General features: G+C 45.5%; 1 protein-coding gene across 1 annotated transcript in view; it reads left to right on the top strand.

The window, feature by feature from the left end:
- Window positions 1-19186, top strand: part of itga4 (integrin alpha 4) — a 198921-nt gene that overhangs the window by 163983 nt on the left and 15752 nt on the right. Inside the window, exons 22-23 of the mRNA XM_085985973.1 lie at window positions 2676-2787; window positions 10265-10372. Of these exons, the coding sequence (XP_085842099.1) occupies window positions 2676-2787; window positions 10265-10372 (220 nt within the window). The remainder of the gene's footprint in view (window positions 1-2675; window positions 2788-10264; window positions 10373-19186) is intronic.

Genomic DNA, 19186 nt, shown 5'->3' with positions numbered 1-19186 from the left:
TAAACTCCAGCGAGTACAAGCCCAATCGACCCAATCTGTCCTCGTACGTCATTCCTGCCATCCCAGGTATCAGCCTGGTGAATCTTCACTGCACTCCTTCCATGGCAAGTACATCCTTCCTCAGATAAGGTGACCAAAACTGCACACAATACTCAAGATGTGGTCTCACCAAGGCCCTGTGCAACTGCAGCAAGACATCCTTGTTATTGTACTCAAACCCTCTCGCTACGAAGGCCAACATACCATTTGCCGCCTTAACCGCCTGCTGCACCTGCTTGCTTACCTTCAGCGACTGGTGCACAAGGACGCCCAGATCTCGTTGCACTTCCCCTTCTCCCAATCTATTACCATTCAGATAATAATCTGCCGCCTTGTTTTTGACACCAAAGTGGATAACCTTGCATTCATCCACGTAATATTGCATCTGCTATGCTTCTGCCCAATCCCCCAACCTGTCCAAATCATACTGGAGTTTCTCGGCATCCTCCTCACAGCACACAGGTCCACCCAGCTTTGTGTCGTCTGCAAACTTGGAGATATTACATCTAGTTCCTTCGTCCAGATCATTAATATATATTGTGAATAGCTGGAGTCCAAGGACCGATCCCTGCGGTACCCTACTAGTCACTGTCTGCCATTCGGAAAAAGAGCCGTTTATTCCAACTCTTTGCTTTCTGTCTGCCAACCAGTTCTCTATCCAAATCAATACCTTGCCCCCAATCCCATGTGCCTTAACTTTACACGCTAATCTCATATGCGGGACCTTATCGAAAGCCTTTTGAAAGTCCAAATACACCACATCCACTGGTTCTCCCTTATCTATTTTACCAGTTACATCCTCAAAAAATTCCAGTAGATTAGTCAAGCATGATTTACCTTTTGTAAATCCATGTTGACTTTGTCCGATCCGGTCACTGTTTTCCAAGTGCTCTGGTATTACATCTTTTATAATGGACTCTAGCATTTTCCCCACTACCGATGTCAGGCTTACCGGTCTGTAATTCCCCGTTTTCTCTCTACCACCTTTTTTGAACAGTGGGGTAACATTAGCTACCCGCCAATCCATGGGTACTGTTCCAGAGTCTATTGACTTTTGGAAGATGACCAGCAATGCATCTACTATTTCTAGGGCCACTTCCTTAAGTACCCTAGGATGTAGATTATCAGGCCCTGGGGATTTATCGGCCTTCAATCCCGTCAATTTCTCTAACACCATTTCCCTACAAATACTGATTTCTATCAGTCCCTCCCTTTCATTAGACCCTATGTTCCCCGACATCTCTGGGAGGTTACTTGTGTCTTCCTTTTTGAAGACAGAACCAAAGTATGTATTTAATTGGTCTGTCATATTCTTTGTTCTCCATTATAAATTCCCCTAAAATAGTGAACATCAGCTATAATAATAGTTAAAAGTATATGGCAGAACACTATACAATTTGTTCATCCTTTCATTGACAAAACCATCACCAAAAACATAACTGGTGAGCGAAACTAAGATTGAAGTACATTTTAAGCAGGTTTAAAAGAGGCCTTCATTTTGTGTTTTGCATTTCTAAAGCCTAATTCCTCAAAGTAATAAAAATGGGCTGATACAAAGGAAAAATACTGTGGATACTGTGGAAATCTGCAATACAAACAGAAAATGCTGGAAATACTCAGCAGGTCAGGCAGCATCCATGGAGCGAGAAACCGAGTTAATGTTTCAGGTCAATGACGTTTTGTCAGAACTGGAAAAAGTTAGATATGTAACAGGTTTTAAGCAAGTGCAGGGGCAGAGAAAGTGGGGAGGGGAGGAAATAACAAAAGGGAAGGACTGTGATAGAGTGGAAAGCAGGAGTGATTAAATGACAAAAGGGATGACGGTGCAAGGCAAGAGGGGTAGTAATGGGACAAGTAAAGAAACAAAAGATAGGTCTAGAGGAGCTGTAACTGACAACAGCAGATTTCTAGCTTACGAAAGGTCATTGACCTGAAACGTTAACTTTGTTTCTCTCTCCACAGATGTTGCCTGACCTGCTGAGTATTCCAGCATTTTCTGTTTTTATTTCACATTACCAGCACCTGCTGTCCGGAAAAATGGAGGCAGAGGTTATGATCTGAAATTGTTGAACTCAGTGTTGAGTCTGGAAGGCTGTGAAGTGCCTAATCGAAAGATGAGGTGCTGTTCCTCAAGCTTCTCTTGAGCTTTGTTGGAACAGTGTAGGAGGCTGAGGGCAGAGAGGTCAGAGTGGGAGTGGGGCGGAGAATTAAAATGGCAAGTGACCGGAAGCTCAGGCTTGTGCTTGCGGGCTGAATGGAGGTGTTCAACAAAGTGATCACCCAATCTGCATTCGGTCTCCCTGATGTAGAGGAGACCGCATCGTGAGCAGCGAATACAGTACACTAAATTAAAAGATGTACAAGTAAATCGCTGTTTTACCTGCAAGCCACTTTACAGTCTTCCGGACTCAACATTGTTTTACATTGAGTTTTCTTCTTTGCTTAATGAGAAATTCAAAGCACAGATGGTGGTTAAATCTTGTTTATTACCCAACACAAGTACATAGATAATGTTAGTATGAGCAGATGTTTCACATTCAGTAAACATGTATTTTTGCTAGGAATGCATATGAAAAGGTATTGAGCAATACTTTCCTCAAGCTTGTTAAAATAGTACTGCACTCTCTTTTTGAAAGATCGGTGTTTCCTTCTTCATTTGTGTACGAGGGAGCCACAGACGATGACACAGAGACATTTACTTTCTCTGATTCGCCTTGCACATATCAGAATATCAATTATTCATTCCAAGTAAGTCTTTGTTCTTCAAACTACAGATGTATTTGTGTGTGTTTGCTTGTTTTTGGATTTTTGGACTAAGGTTCTGCCTCTGGACCTTGCTTTAGTTCTGTAGATAGGTAAGTGCCAAGAGAACATGTTAATATTTAATTCAGTAGCTGTCTGTCAAGGTTTAACACGCTGTAAAAGGCGAATATTTGGCATCATTTTTTCCGTTCTACTGGTAGTCAAACATTAGGTTTTTGTTAAAGTTTGATGTAGACAGTCTTACCGTCAGATCTTGTTTCAAAAATCAAAGTTAAAAGAATTCTGGGAAGATGGTAAAAAAAAATCCCTATTTGTGCCTATTTTCTTTTCTTTTTGAATATTTTTGTTAAAATGGTGAATGTTTAAGACTTTAGTCTGAGAACTTGCTTGGAAGACTTACAGGATCCAATAGCCAAACAGCTGAGATGAGCACAGTTGAAATTGCATGATCTGTGAAGCATGCTGAGTGCATGACCAAGGTTAATTTTGAAGACTCACAGCTAAATAAATCATTAGAGCCAGTTCTTTGATGATGTCCTCAGCACTCATTATTCACACAAATGTATTCAGAATAACAATAGAAAATGATGGAAAAAACAGAAGGATGTTCATATTCATTATAAAGCCCCACAACAGTGTTCAGTGCCATTCATAACTCCTCAGATAATGAAGCAGTCCATGCCCCCATGCAACAAGACCTGGACGACGTTCAGGCTTGGGCTGATAAGTGGCAGGGAACATTCGCGCCACAGAAGTGCCAGGCAATGACTATCTCCAACAAGCGAGAGTCTAACCACCGCCCTTTGACATTCAATGACATTACCATCGCCAAATCCCCCACCATCAACATCCTGGGGGGTCACCATTGACCAGAAACTTAACTGGACCAGCCACATAAATACTGTGGCAACAAGAGCAGGTCAGAGGCTAGGTATTCTGCGGTGAATGTCTCACCTCCTGACTCCCCAAAGCCTTTCTAACATCTACAAGGCACAAGTAAGGAGTGTGATGGAATACTCTCCACTTGCCTGGATGAGTGCAGTTCCAACAACACTCAAGAAGCTTGACACCATCCAGGACAAAGCAGCCCGCTTGATTGGCACCCCATTTACCACCTTCAACATTCACTCCCTCCCCCACCGGCGCACTGTGACTGCAGTGTGTACCATCTACAAGATGCACTCCAGCAACTCGCCAATGCTTCTTCGGCAGCATCTCCCAAACCCGCGACCTCTTCCACCTAGAAGGACGAGGGCAGCAGGCTCATGGGAACACCACCACCTCCAGGTTCCCCTCCAAGTCACACACCATCCTGACTTGGAAATATATCGCCGATCCTTCATCGTCGCCGTGTCAAAATCTTGGAACTCTCTCCCTAACAGCACTGTGGGAGTACCTTCACCACACGGACTGCTGCAGTTCAAGAAGGCGGCTCACCAAAACCTTCTCGAGGGCAATTAGGGATGGGCAATAAATGCTGGCCTCACCAGCGATGCCCACATCCCATAAACGAATTTAAAAAAAAACTTAATTGACTGTAAAGAGTGAGCTGGCCTGGACCAATTTTGTGATGGGAGCCCCTCCCTTAATGTGAATTGGCGAAGGGCACAGGAAAATCTTGCCCAAAGAGCTTGGCCTGTAGCACACTTGGCTGGGGATCAGAAAATATGGATAGGGAGCATAGACACATAGAAGATAGGAGCAGCAGTAGGCCATTCGGCCCCTCGAGCCTGCTCTGCCATTCAATGAGATCATGGCTGATCGTCCAAATTCAGTACCCTGTTCCTGCCTTCGCTCCATATCCATTGATCCCTTTAGCCTTAAGAAATATATCCAACTCCTTGAATATATTTAATGAATTGGCCTCTACTGCCTTCTTTGGTAGAGAATTCCACAGGTTCACCACTCTCTGGGTGAAGAAATTCCTCCTCATCTCTGTCCTAAATGGCTTACCCCTTATCCTTAGACTGTGACCCCTGGTTCTGGACTCCCCGACCATCGGGAACATCCTTCCAGCATCTAGTCTGCCTAGTCCTGTTAGAATTTTATAAGTTTCGATGAGATCCCCTTTCATTCTTCTAAACTCCAGCGAGTACAAGCCCAATCGACCCAATCTCTCCTCGTACGTCATTCCTGCCATCCCAGGTATCAGCCTGGTGAATCTTCGCTGCACTCCTTCCATGGCAAGAACATCCTTCCTCAGATAAGGCGACCAAAACTGCACACAATACTCCAGATGTGGTCTCACCAAGGCCCTGTGCAACTGCAGCAAGATATCCTTGTTCCTGTACTCAAACCCTCTCGCTACGAAGGCCAACATACCATTTGCCTTCTTAACCACCTGCATGCTTACTTTCAGCGACTGGTGCACAAGGACGCCCAGGTCTCGTTGCACTTCCCCTTCTCCCAATCTATTGCCATTCAGATAATAATCTGCCGCCTTGTTTTTGACACCAAAGTGGATAACCTCGCATTTATCCACATTATATTGCATCTGCCATGCTTCTGCCCAATCATCCAACCTGTCCAGATCATACTGGAGTTTATCGGTATCCTCCTCACAGCACACACGCCCGCCCAGCATTGTGTCATCTGCAAACTTGGAGATATTACATCTAGTTCCCTCATCCAGATCATTAATATATATTGTGAATAGCTGGGGTCCAAGGACCGGTCCCTGCGGTACCCCACTAGTCACTGCCTGCCACTCGGAAAAAGAGCCGTTTATTCCAACTCTTTGCTTTCTGTCTGCCAACCAGTTCTCTATCCAAGTCAATACCTTGCCCCCAATCCCATGTGCCTTTATTTTACACGCTAATCTCTTACGCGGGACCTTATCGAAAGCCTTTTGAAAATCCAAATACACCACATCCACTGGTTCTCCCTTATCTATTTTACCAGTTACATCCTCAAAAAATTCCAGTAGATTAGTCAAGCACGATTTACCTTTTGTAAATCCATGTTGACTTTGTCCGATCCGGTCACTTTTTTCCAAGTGCTCTGCTATTACATCCTTTATAATGGACTCTAGCATTAGCATTTCCCCTACTACCGATGTCAGGCTTACCGATCTGTAATTCCCCGTTTTCTCTCTACCACCCTTTTTGAACAGCGGGGTAACATTAGCGACCCGCCAATCCATGGGTACTGTTCCAGAGTCTATCGAATTTTGGAAGATGACCCACAATGCATCTACTATTTCTAGGGCCACTTCCTTAAGTACCCTAGGATGTAGATTATCAGGCCCTGGGGATTTGTCGGCCCTCAATCTCATCAATTTCCCTAACACCATTTCCTTACAAATACTGATTTCTATCAGTTCCTCCCTGTCATTAGACCCTATGTTCCCTGACATCTTTGGGAGGTTATTTGTGTCCTCCTTTGTGAAGACAGAACCAAAGTATATATTTAATTGGTCGCCATTTCTTTGTTCCCCATTATAAATTCCCCTGATTCTGACTGCAAGGGTCCTACGCTTGACTTCACCAATCTTTTTCTCTTCACATATCTATAAAAGCTTTTACAGTCAGTTTTTATGTTCCCTGCAAGCTTACTCTCATATTCTATTTTCCCCCTCTTAATTAATCCCTTTGTCCTCCTTTGTTGAATCCTAAACTGCTCCCAATCCTCAGGTTTACTGCTTTTTCTGGCCAATTTATATGTCCTCTCCTTGGATCTTATGCTATCCCTAATTTCCCTTGTTAGCCACGGTTGAGTCACCTTTTTTGTTTTATTTTTATGCCAAATTGGGATGAACAAATTCTGTAGTTCATCCATGCGATCTTTGAATGTTTGCCATTGCCCATCCACCGTCAACCCTTTGAGTGTCATTACCCAATCAATCCTACCCAACTCGTACCTCATACCATCGTAGTCCCCTTTATTTAAATTCAGGACCCTAGTCTCTGAGTCAACTATTTCACTCTCCATCTTAATGAAGAATTCTATCATATTATGATCGCTCTGACCCAAGGGGCCTCGCACAACAAGATTGCTAATTAATCTTTTCTCATTACATAATACCCAGTCTAAAATGGCCTGATCTCTAGTTGGTTCCTAAACATATTGGTCCAGGAAACCATCCCGTATACACTCCAGGAATTCCTCCTCCACAGTATTGTTACTAATTTGGTTAGCCCAATCTATATGTAGATTAAAGTCACCTATGATAACTGCTGTGCCCTTATTGCACGCTTCTCTAATTTCCCATTTAATGCCATCCCCGACCTCCGCATTATTGTTTGGAGGTCTATATACCACTCCCACTAACGTTTTCTGCCCCTTGGTATTTTTCAGTTCTAGCCATACAGATTCCACATCATCAGAGCTAATACCCTTCCTTTCAATTGTGTTAATCCCCTCTTTAACCAGCAATGCTACCCCACCTCCTTTTCCTTTTTGCCTATCTTTCCTGAATATTGAATACCCCTGGATATTGAGTTCCCAGCCTTGGCCACCCTGGAGCCATGTTTCCGTAATCCCAATCATATCATATTCGTTTACCTCTATTTGCGCAGCTAATTCATCCACCTTATTATGAATGCTCCTTGCATTAAGACACAAAGCCTTCAGGCTTGCTTTTTAACTCTCTTAGAATTATTATTTACTGTGGCCATGTATGATTTAAACCCTTGGGCCTAGAAATTCACTATGGCCCCGCCAGCTGGCTAGCGCCCAAAAGTTAGCGCTGGGCGGGGAGCCATTTGCGATCGTCAGATATTCAGTTTTTGCGCCCCAATTTGGAACCGGGCGCTATTCCAGGGTGTGTCCGCCTCCGCTTGGGGCGCTGAAACTGAATTTCAGCGCTCTTGGCGCCGCTGCGCCAGCCGCTGCGGAGCGGCAGGCTGCGGTACTGCAGGCCTCCTCCTCTTAAGGGGGAGCTGCCTGCAACGGGGAGATCACCGCTGGATAGTGCCGGCAAATGAGCCCGGCACCACGGAGAAGTGCCGGGTTCGCGGAAAGCAGCCGGCAATGCCGCGGGGGGGTGGGGGTGGAGGAGGCCGGGGAAGGAGGTGCGGGCAGGCGGCCGCCGAAAAAGCGGCCGGCCGCACCTCCACCTTAAAGCGCCTCACTAAGGCTACAGTACGGCCCCGTTTTCTGGTCGCTGTTTGCGGCCGCTGCGGAGGAGGCGGCCGCAACTAAATATGGGGATCGGGCCGGTTTCGGGGCGGAACCGGGGCACTGCGCACACCGATGATGTCATCGGTGCCGGCGCAGCGCTAACGGCTACCGCCGCCAATACCGCTGCGCTGAATATCAGCGCAAACTCCTTTTTGGCGCAGAAGCCCTCTTTAGGCGGTAACTGGCCGCAAAGCTGGCAGCGCCTTAATGAATTTCTAGGCCTTGATTTCTCTGCCTGCCACTTTTGTTTTTCTCCTTGCTGTCTTTTGCTTTTATCCTTGTTTCCCTTTCCTCTGTCTCTCCGCTCAGGTTCCCAACCCCCTGCCATTTTAGTTTAAACCCTCCTCCAGAGCATTAGCAAACACTCCCCCTAGGACATCGGTCCCGGCCCGGCCCAGGTGCAAACCGTCTGTTTTGTACTGGTCCCACCTCCCCCAGAACCGGTTCCAATGTCCCAGAAATTTGAATCCCTCCCCCTCGCACCATTCCTCTAGCCACGTATTCATCTGAAATATCTTTCTATTTCTACTCTGACTAGCACGTGGCACTGGTAGCAATCCTGAGATTACTACCTTTGAGGTCCTATTTTTTAATTTACCTCCTAACTCCCTATATTCAGCTTTTAGGACCTCATCCCAGTTTTTACCTATATCGTTGGTGCCTATATGCACCACAACAACTGGCTGTTCACCCTCCCCTTCCAAAATGTTCTGCAGCTGCTCTGAGACATCCTTGACCCTTGCACCAGGGAGGCAACACACCATCCTGGAGTCTCGTTTGCTGCCGCAGAAACGCCTATCTATTCCCCTTACAATAGAATCCCCTATCACTATAGCTCTCCCAGTCCATTTCCTCCCGTTCTGTGCAGCAGAACCACCCCTGGTGCCAGGAAGTTGGCTGCTGCTGCCTTCCCCTGGTAAGCCATCCCCCCCATCAGTATCCAAAGCAGTATATCTGTTTGAGAGGGGGATGGCCACAGGGGACCCCTGCACTACCTGCCTGCGCCTACTACTCTGCCTGTTGGTCACCCGTTCCCTCTCTGCCTATGCCAACTTTACCTGCGGTGTGACCAACTGATCAAACGTGCTATTCACGACGTCCTCAGCATCGCGAATGGTCCAATATGTATCCAATCGCTGCTCCAGCACCGTAATGCGGTCTGCCAGTAGCTGCAGCTGGACACACTTCCTGCACATGTGGTTGTCAGGGAGACAGGAAGTGTCCCTGAGTTCCCACATAGCGCAGGAGGAGCATACCACGGCACCGGGCTGTCCTGCCATGACTTACCCTTTAATTAATTGCAATTAAATTAAACAAATGAATCCCACCAATTTCACTACAGTTAAATGATATATTTAAGGGTCCTGGTTTATAAACAGTCCCCGCTGCACCACAGAGACCTTAAAAACTATGAACCACAGAGCTAAAGTTTTAAAAAAGGGAGAAATACTCCCAACCAATCACTTACCTGTTTTGTGGTGATGTCACACCTCGATTACTTTTTACTTCTCTCCCTCCCTAAGATTGGAGATTGGAGATTAGTACGCCTACCCACGCTCGGGGTTACCTTTTCTACTGCCGCTGCTCGAGTTCCCGCCGCACTGAAGCCTACCCGTGCTCGGGGTTACCTTTTATACTGCCGCTGCTCGAGTTCCCGCCGCACTGAGGCCTACCCGCACTCGGGGTTACCTTTTATACTGCCGCTGCTCAAGTTCCCGCCGTACGTCTTAAATAGCTTGCCATTAAAAGGCAAATTGTGGTGGGGACAGAAAATGGAGTAATTCATTACACTGCTGCAGCAGACATGAACTTTTTAAATTGCTTTTTGATGATGATTGCTGCTTAGGTCGCAGCGACCGCTGAAACATTCTGAGCAGAGCAGGCCTAGAGCCTGCTCTGCTAATTGCTCACTAATTTAGTGCAGGGGTCCTGAAACAGGCATTACATATATATGGGGCCTAACGTCCATTTTAGGCAGGCGCCTGGCAGCCACCTACATCAACATAGCGTTGCCCTTACCCCAGCGCTGATTGGCCACAGGATGTTGCTCCCCAAAATTGGCCCTCATTGTGCTGGTTTTACAACCCCTCCATAAAATGGGTGAAATGAGGTCCCATTTCTGCCCCTAAAAGTTGAACAATCAGCCTCTGTTAGTAATGTTGTTGGCAATTCATATAAAGAGTGAATATGAAAGGTAGCAAGATGTCATGGATTAATAATAATTTTTATAACCTGACTAATAGTATTTCTCATAGCTGTGTGCGAATGCTGCATAAGACATTCTGATATAATGGGTTTGACAGTACATCTACTTATCTGCTCATATTTAACTTGCTTCCAGGTCATCAACATGGGGAACAGCATGGCTCCTGGTCTTGAACTGCGAATTACACAGCCCAACACACTGGACGCAAATGGCTTCAAGTTGTTTGAAATTCTTGACATAAAGGTAGGATAATTGTCATACTGTTTCAGGTGTTAGTTGAGGAAAAACTACTCATCTGTAACACCACATTGCCATTAGGCTATCAAAATCTGATTAAGCAGATTTCTATAAAGCAAAGTTGGTCATGATATAGTTTTGCCCATTGTATTTCCATAACCTATATAACATTATGGGCCAGAAATTCGTGAACGGGGCTTGCCGCGCGTGCAAGCCCCGTATATGCACTTACCCGACGCTCCTGCCGATCACCTCCAGGGACGCCTGGAATTGGTGTTTCAAAAAGAAGAATCCCGGGCAGCGTATGACGTCACGCCGCCCAGGAGTGCAGCCAGCGCGAAGCCTGGAGCGTGCAGTGCAAGTGAGACACGCCCCTTAAGGTCTCATTGTAGTAGGACATGCCCCCAATCTCTCCAAGCAGCTGCAGAGGACTTTGTAGTTACACAGCTGCAGGGAAAGTAAGTTATCTGCTATTTTATGAATGTTTTGTGAACTTTTATAAAATTTTAAAAACGTTTACATTATTTTGAAGAATCTGAAGTAGTTTTAAACAGAATTAAAGCAATTTAAAGACTTAAAAGCCCTAAAAGAATTTTTTTAATTCCATGTATTTATTTAGCAATGTCGTCGTCATACGTGTCTTCACACTGTTCTCTTTGGGGAACTGTATGAAGTGGTGGAAGGATTTATGGCCATGATTAACGCTCATTCCGTGACCGTAACCATCTTTGAACCAGCCATTAGGGCGGTTAGTCCTATGGCGGGAGGGTTTTACGGGCTCCCACAAGCTATACAAGGAGGGGGGGCCACCCACACCCACGGACGCAAATATCCCACTGGATGTCAACCCAGAATTTAGAGCCGGAGCTCCGACTCCACTTGCCGGGACTGTCTGGAGCGGGGTTCGAAACCCTACCCTGATCTGGCCCAGCGGCGGGGATCCTACCGCTATGCCAAAGGCCCAATCCGATTAGCAACGTGAAATGGCTGGAATGAGCACAATTCATGGCATTAAAAGAACTCACAATTGAACTCAGCAATCTCCTCAAGGAGGTGGAGGCGCAGCGCCTGCTCATCATTGGTAATGAGAAGTCAAAGGCACCGCAAAAAGGGCAGATGATAGCTTGGTCTTTCAAGTGGCAGCATCGGGCTCCAGTCATGGGGAGGGAAAAGGCGCAGGAAACGTATGGGTGTCACCTTTTGTGCGGAGTGGGCCTTTTGCGTAGCAGTAAGCATCCCCGCCGCTGGGCCAGAAGGAGTAGGGTTTCGAACCCCACTCCAGACAGTCCCGGCAAGTGGAGTCGGAGCTCCAACTATAAATTCTGGGTGGACATCCAGCGGGATACTTGCTTCCGTGGGTGTGGGTGGCCCCCCCCCCTCAGATGGGCTGTGGGAGCCCGTAAAACCCTCACGCCATAGGACTAACCACCCTAATGGCTGGTTCAAAGATGGTTACAGTCATGGAATGAGCGTTAATCACGGCCATAAATCCTTCCACCACTTCATACAGTTCCCGAAAGGGAACAGTGTGAGGATATGTACGACGATGACCTCTTGCGCAATGCACCTCCTTGGACCCATATGACCTCTAATGAGGCCATATGGGTGGAGCTTAAAAACAAAAAGGGGGCAAGCACTTTGCTGGGAGTGTACTATAGGCCTCCAAACAGTCAGGGGAAAATAGAGGAACAGATATGTAGGCAAATCTCAGAGAAATGTGCAAATAATAGGGTAATAATAATGGGGGATTTCAACTTCCCCAATATTAACTGGGATAGTCAAAGTGTGAAAGGCTCAGAGGGTGTAGAATTCTTAAAGTGCATCCAGGAGAGCTTTTTGAGCCAGCATGTAGAAAGTCCTACAAGAGAGGGGGCGGTACTGGACCTAATTCTAGGGAATGTGGCCGGCCAAGTGGAAAAAGTGCTAGTAGGTGAGCACTTTGGTGATAGTGACCATAATATGGTAAGATTTAAGGTGGTCATGGAAAAGGACAGGGATGGGCCGGAAATAAAGGTTCTAAATTGGGGGAAGGCCGATTTTAATAGGATAAGGCAGGATCTGGCCAAAATGGACTGGGATCAGCTACTTGTAGGAAAATCCGCATCGGAGCAATGGGAGGCTTTCAGAAGGGAGATTGAGATCATACAAGGGCAACATGTTCCCATAAATGTCAAGAGTGGTTCCAAAAACCACAGGGAACCGTGGATGTCAGGGGATATACGGGAATGGATTAGGAAAAAAAGGAGGGCTTTTGGTAGATACAAAAGGCTAAAGACGGAGGAAGCCCTAGAGGAGTACAAAAAGTGCAGGGGGATACTTAAAAAAGAAATTAGGAGATCAAGGAGGGGCCATGAAATAACACTGGCGAGCAAAATAAAGGAAAATCCGAAGATGTTTTATAAGTATATTAAGGGTAAAAGGATAACTAGGGAAAAAATAGGGCCCATTAGGGACAAAAGTGGCAATCTGTGTGTGGAGCCGGAAGATGTAGGAGGGGTTCTAAATGAATTTTTTGCATCTGTTTTCACTATGGAGAAGGACGATGTAGACATAGAAATAGGGCGGGGGGACTGTGATATGCTCGAACATATTAACATCGAGAGGGAGGAGGTATTGGCGGTTTTAGCTGGCCTAAAAATGGATAAATCCCCAGGCCCGGATGAAATGTATCCCAGGCTGCTGTGTGAGGCAAAGGAGGAGATTGCGGGGGCTCTAACACATATATTCAGGACCTCTCTGGCCACAGGGGATGTGCCAGAGGACTGGAGAACCGCTAATGTAGTACCATTATTCAAGAAGGGTAGTAGGGAAAAACCGGGGAACTACAGGCCAGTGAGCCTAACATCAGTGGTAGGAAAATTACTGGAAAAAATCCTGAGGGACAAAATTTGTCGCCACTTGGAGAGGCAAGGATTAATCAGGGATAGTCAACATGGCTTTGTCAAGGGAAGATCATGTCTGACTAATTTGATTGAATTTTTTGAGGGGGTGACTAGGTGTGTGGATGAGGGTAACGCAGTGGATGTGGTATACATGGATTTCAGTAAGGCCTTCGATAAAGTCCCGCACAGGAGACTGGTCAAGAAGGTAAGAGCCCATGGAATCCAGGGTGCCTTGGCACATTGGATACAAAACTGGCTTAGTGGCAGAAGGCAGAGGGTGATGGTCGAAGGTTGTTTTTGTGACTGGAAACCTGTGGCCAGTGGGGTACCACAGGGATCGGTGCTGGGTCCCTTGCTGTTTGTGGTCTACATTAATGACTTGGATATGAATGTAAAGGGTATGATCAGTAAATTCGCGGATGATACTAAAATTGGTAGGGTGGTAAATAGCGAGGAGGGTAGCCTCAGTCTGCAGAACGATATAGATGGGTTGGTCAGATGGGCGGAACAGTGGCAAATGGAATTTAACCCGGAAAAGTGCGAGGTGATGCACTTTGGGGGGTCTAACAAGGCAAGGGAATACACAATGAAGGGAAAGACCCTAGGCAAGACGGAGGGTCAGAGGGATCTGGGTGTGCAGGTACACAGATCCCTGAAGGCGGCGGAACAGGTGGATAAGGTGGTAAAAAAGGCATATGGGATACTTGCCTTCATTAGCCGAGGCATAGAATATAAGAGCAAGGAGGTTATGATGGAGCTGTATAAAACACTGGTTAGGCCACAGCTGGAATACTGTGTGCAGTTCTGGTCGCCACACTACAGGAAAGATGTGATCGCGTTAGAGAGGGTGCAGAGGAGGTTCACCAGGATGTTACCAGGGCTGGAGCGCTTCAGCTATGAAGAGAGACTGGGCAGATTGGGTTTGTTTTCCTTGGAGCAGAGGAGGCTGAGGGGGGACATGATTGAGGTGTACAAAATTGTGAGGGGCATAGATAGGATGGATGCTGAGGAGCTTTTCCCCTTAGTAGAGGGGTCAATAACTAGGGGGCATAGATTCAAGGTAAAGGGCGGGAGGTTTAGAGGGGATTTGAGAAAGAACTTTTTCACCCAGAGGGTGGTTGGAGTCTGGAACTCACTGCCTGAAAGGGTTGTGGAGGCAGAAACCCTCACAACATTTAAGAAGCATTTGGATGAGCATTTGAAATGCCATAGCATACAAGGCTACGGGCCAAATGCTGGAATATGGGATTAGATTAGACAGGGCTTGATGGCCGGCATGGACACGATGGGCCGAAGGGCCTCTATCCGTGCTGTATTACTCTATGACTCTATGACTCTATGACCCTCAGTCGCAGATGCGAGGGGGCAAATCGTGCAATTGTTAAATTTTTCATTTTTTTTACATGTAAAATGTTGGCCCAGTAATTCCCTTCCAAATGCGCGAGTACAGTCGGGGTACTTACGCGTCTGGCCGGAGGAAATGCCGGTTTTCAGCATGCACAGCGCATGCGGGGAAAACCGGCATTTCCTGTCCTCTGAACGAAGGGGTTCAGAGGCAAAACGCGTGCGCAGTAAAATTCGCCGCTTTCATTCATGATTTCAGTGAGGTCAAGTCCTTACAACTTACACATGAAAAAAGCATGGGTACAGTTGCTCCAGAGGCTGCGGAGGAAGATATTTCTTATCGTGGAGCTTCTGAAAGTATGTATGTCTGTATATATTCCTTTGCGTGTTATGTATATATTCCTTTACTTATGTGTATGAATGTATTATTTAATTATGACTTTCAGAGAAAGTAACTTATTGGAAAATCATAATTAAAAACATACATTCATACACATTAGTAAAGGAATATAAAACATACATACATATACGTAAAGGAATATATGCGGACATACATACATAATTACTTATTACTGATGAAAAGTTTCTTTCTTAAAAGTGCTGGAAATGTTACATTACTCATTTTAGAACACTCATTTTTACATTCCATTCACACAGCCACAATTGCTCCTTCTACCTACTGTTCTGAAAACCCGTTTATAAAAAAAAAAAAAAAAAAAATTTAAACTTTAAAACTTACTTAAAATTTCTTAAAATAACTTCCCTCCCTTTCCCAAACAAAAATATTGCCTTTCAGAAGCTCCACGATAAAATATATCTTCCTCCGCAGCCTTGGAACAACTTTACACCTGCTTTTTTCAAGTGTAACTTGTAAGGACTTACCCTCACTGAATCCATGAATGAAATCTACGAAGTTCACTGCGCAAGCGCTGCCTGTGCAGTCGCACGCGCTGTGCCTATGAACCCCTTCGTTCCGAGGTCTGGAAATGCCGGCGTTCCCCGCATGTGCTGTTCATGCTGAACGCCGGCATTTCCAACGGCCAGATGCGTGAGTACCCCGACCGTACTCACGCCTTTGGTCACGAATTTCTGGCCCTATATTCTCCAAACTGCTCCCTGGGATTGTGGTTCCCCATTGGAAGCCCAGGGATCAGAGATCACAGGATTACATCTGTAGATTCTTTTTACTCTCTCACTAGTATGTCTACAGATGATACAATACAAGCAACTGCAAATATGTGATATCTGCAATAACCTTTAAATAGATTTAACCGTCAAATAGCATTATTCTTTATAAAACCAAAATACTATGGGTGCTGGAAATACTCAGCAGGCAGCATCTGTGGAGAGAGAAGAATTAATGCTTCAGGTCGATGACCTTTCGTCAGAGTTGGAAAATGTTAGAGATGTAACAGGTTTTACATAGGATATACGGCACAGAAATGGGCCATTTAGTCCAATCCGTCCATGCCGGCATTTATGCTCCATTTGAGCCTCCTCCTGTCTTTCCTCATCTAACTCTATCAGCATAACCTGCTATTTCCTCCTCCCTCATATGCTTATCTAGCTTCCCCTTAAATGCATCTATACTATTTGCCTCAACTACTCCCTGTGGTAACGAGTTCTACATTCTCACCACTCTCTGGGTAAAGAAGTTTCTTCTGAATTCCTTATTTGATTTCTTGGTGACTGACGTTATAAAACTCACTACGCACTTGGTTTGAGCATAAAGCAAGGCTTTAATCAACTTATTTCAGAACATGGAAGTCTAGTTGTATCCACTAGCTTCTTGTCTTTACAAAATGTCCCTGGCAAGCTGGGGCCAACGCCCGAGTATTTATACTCCTTGGACAGCGCCACCAGCTGGCCGTCCAGTGTTATTTCATAGGTAGTTTCTCGATGATGAGATTTATGACAGTGACTATCTTACATTGATGGCCTCTAGTTATGCTCTTCCCCACAAGTGGAGACACTCACTCTGTATCTACTCTATCAAAACCCTTCATAATTTTAAAGACCTCAATTAGGTCACACCTTTTTTCAAGCGAAAAGAGACCCAGCCTGTTCATCCTCTCCTGATAGATACACCCTCGCATTTCTGGTATCATCCATGTAAATCTTCTCTGCACCCTCTCCGGTGCCTCTATATAGAAACATAGAAACATAGAAGATAGGAGCAGGAGTAGGCCATTCGGCCCCTCGAGCCTGCTCCGCCATTCAATGCGATCATGGCTGATCATCCTAGTTCAGTACCCGGTCCCTGCTTTCTCCCCATACCCCTTGAACCCTTTAGCCTTAAGAAATATATCCAACTCCTTCTTGAATATATTTAATGAATTGGCCTCTACTGCCCTGTGTGGTAGAGAATTCCACAGGTTCACCACTCTCTGGGTGAAGAAATTCCTCCTCATTTCTGTCCTAAATGGCCTACCCCTTATCCTTAGACTGTGTCCCCTGGTTCTGGATTCCCTGACCATCAGGAACATCCTCCCTGCATCTAGTCTGTCCAGTCCTGCCAGAATTTTATAAGTTTCAATGAGATCCCCTCTCATTCTTCTAAACTCCAGCGAGTACAAGCCCAATCGACCCAATCTCTCCTCATACATCATTCCTGCCATCCCAGGTATCAGCCTGGTGAATCTTCGCTGAACTCCTTCCATGGCAAGAATATCCTTCCTCAGACAAGGTGACCAAAACTGCACACAATACTCAAGATGTGGTCTCACCAAGGCCCTGTACAACTGCAGCAAAACATCCTTATTCTTGTACTCAAACCCTCTCGCTATGAAGGCCAACATACCATTTGCCTTCTTAACCGCCTGCTGCACCTGCATGCTTACGTTCAGCGACTGGTGCACAAGGACACCCAGGTCTCGTTGCACTTCCCCTTCTCCCAATCTATTGCCATTCAGATAATAATCTGCCTTCCTGTTTTTGACACCAAAGTGGATAACCTCACATTTATCCACATTATATTGCATCTGCCATGCTTCTGCCCAATCACCCAAACTGTCCAAATCACCCTGTAGTTTCTCGGCATCCTCCTCACAGCACACACATCCACCCAGCTTTGTGTCGTCTGCAAATTTGGAGATATTACATCTAGTTCCCGTGTCTAGATCATTAATATATATTGTGAATAGCTGGGGTCCAAGGACTGATCCCTGTGGTACCCCACTAGTCACTGCCTGCCACTCGGAAAAAGACCCGTTTATTCCAACTCTTTGCTTTCTGTCTGCCAACCAGTTCTCTATCCAAGTCAATACCTTGCCCCCAATCCCATGTGCCTTAACTTTACACGCTAATCTCTTATGTGGGAGCTTATCAAAAGCCTTCTGAAAGTCCAAATACACCACATCCACTGGTTCTCCCTTATCTATTTTACTAGTTACATCCTCAAAAAATTCCAGTAGATTAGTCAAGCACGATTTACCTTTTGTAAATCCATGTTGACTTTGTCCGATCCTGTCACTGTTTTCCAAGTGCTCTGCTATTACATCTTTTATAATGGACTCTAGCATTTTCCCCACTACCGATGTCAGGCTTACCGGTCTGCAATTCCCCGTTTTCTCTCTACCACCTTTTTTGAATAGTGGGGTAACATTAGCTACCCTCCAATCCATGGGTACTGTTCCAGATTCCATCGAATGTTGGAAGATGATCAGCAATGCATCTACTATTTATAGGGCCACTTCCTTAAGTACCATAGGATGTAGATTATCAGGCCCTGGGGATTTATCGGCCTTCAATCCGATCAATTTCCCTAACACCACTTCCCTACAAGTACTGATTTCTTTCAGTTCCTCCCTTTCATCAGACCCTATGTTCCCCGACATTTCTGGGAGGTTATTTGTGTCCTCCTTTTTGAAGACAGAACCAAAATATATATTTAATTGGTCGCCATTTCTTTGTTCCCCATTATAAATTCCCCTGATTCTGACTGCAAGGGACCTACGCTTGACTTCATCAATCTTTTTCTCTTCACATATCTATAAAAGCTTTTACAGTCAGTTTTTATGTTCCCTGATAGCTTACTCTCATATTCTATTTTCCCCCTCTTAATTAATCCCTTTGTCCTCCTTTGTTGAATCCTAAACTGCTCCCAATCCTCTGGATTACTGCTTTTTCTGGCCAATTTATATGTCCTCTCCTTGGACCTTATGCTATCCCTAATTTCCCTTGTTAGCCACGGTTGAGTCACTTTTTTTGTTTTATTTTTATGCCAAACTGGGATGAACAAATTCTGTAGTTCATCCATGTGGTCTTTGAATGTTTGCCATTGCCTATCCACCGTTAACCCTTTGAGTGACATTCCCCAATCAATCCTACCCAATTCGCGCCTCAGACCATCGTAGTTTCCTTTATTTAAATTCAGGACCCTAGTCTCTGAGTCAACTACTTCGTTCTCCATCTTAATGAAGAATTCGATCATATTATGATCGCTCCGACCCAAGGGGCCTCGTACAACAAGATTGCTAATTAATCCTTTCTCGTTACATAACACCCAGTCTAAGATGGCCTGATCTCTGGTTGGTTCCTCGACATATTGGTCCAGGAAACCATCCCGTAAACACTCCAGGAATTCCTCCTCCAC

This window comes from Somniosus microcephalus, chromosome 4 (genome assembly GCF_052327205.1).
Source record: "Somniosus microcephalus isolate GS21.2 chromosome 4, FLI_Smic_1.0, whole genome shotgun sequence".
NCBI lineage: Eukaryota > Metazoa > Chordata > Chondrichthyes > Squaliformes > Somniosidae > Somniosus > Somniosus microcephalus.
The sequence above is the reverse complement of the archived record's forward strand: the minus strand, read 5'-3'. Positions and strand labels throughout refer to the sequence as shown.